General features: G+C 65.1%; 1 protein-coding gene across 1 annotated transcript in view; it reads left to right on the top strand.

Moving 5' to 3' along the window:
- The first annotated feature begins 572 nt into the window (after positions 1–572).
- Positions 573–642, top strand: part of KCNQ3 (potassium voltage-gated channel subfamily Q member 3) — a 185,217-nt gene continuing 185,147 nt past the window's right edge. Inside the window, 1 exon segment of the mRNA XM_041488085.1 lies at positions 573–642. This exon segment is cut by the window's right edge and continues 5 nt beyond it. Within this exon segment, the coding sequence (XP_041344019.1) occupies positions 573–642 (70 nt within the window).

The following is a 642-nucleotide window of genomic DNA, read 5'->3' as shown; positions in this document are numbered from 1 at the left end:
GTGCCATGGCGGGGGGGGGTCGGTGCCGGTGTCCCCCACACCGTGGATGACTCGACAGCCGGGGCTGGGGGAGCGGGGGGCGGGCGCCCGGCTATTTGCTAGCTGCATACAATGGGCCACTCCCTAACGTGAGGGCTGGGGGGAGGCAGGAGCTGGGAGGAGGAGGAGGAAGAGGAGGCGGGGAGGGGGGGGGGAAGAAGGGGCTCGGGCATCGGGCTGGTAAATAAACTCCGCGATGATTCCCCTCCCTCGCGCCGGCCCAGGTGCGCGCCGCGCTCCTGCCCGCCCGCTGCCCGCCGGCGGGGGTGACCTGACGGGGATGTGACCGCCTCCCCCTGCCCAGCGCTTCTTACCCCCTCCCTCCAGATTTATATATATATATCTATATATATATGTATATATAGATATATATATATATACACACACACACACATTCACAGATGAATATATATATATAAATATACAGAGAAGTCATTTTTGGGGGGAGGGACGGGGAGCTCGGATCATGGCCCTGGGGCTCCCAGGGCTGTCGCCGCCGATCTGCAGCTCGCCTCCGGGGCCCGCCGGTGACCATGGGGCTGAAGGCGCGGCGCGGCGCGGCGGGCGGTAGCGCGGCCGGCGGGGCGGCGGCGTCGGCGGGGC

The sequence above is a fragment of the Pyrgilauda ruficollis genome, unplaced genomic scaffold, assembly GCF_017590135.1.
Source record: "Pyrgilauda ruficollis isolate IOZ18807 unplaced genomic scaffold, ASM1759013v1 scaffold87, whole genome shotgun sequence".
Lineage (NCBI taxonomy): Eukaryota > Metazoa > Chordata > Aves > Passeriformes > Passeridae > Pyrgilauda > Pyrgilauda ruficollis.
The sequence above is the reverse complement of the archived record's forward strand: the minus strand, read 5'-3'. Positions and strand labels throughout refer to the sequence as shown.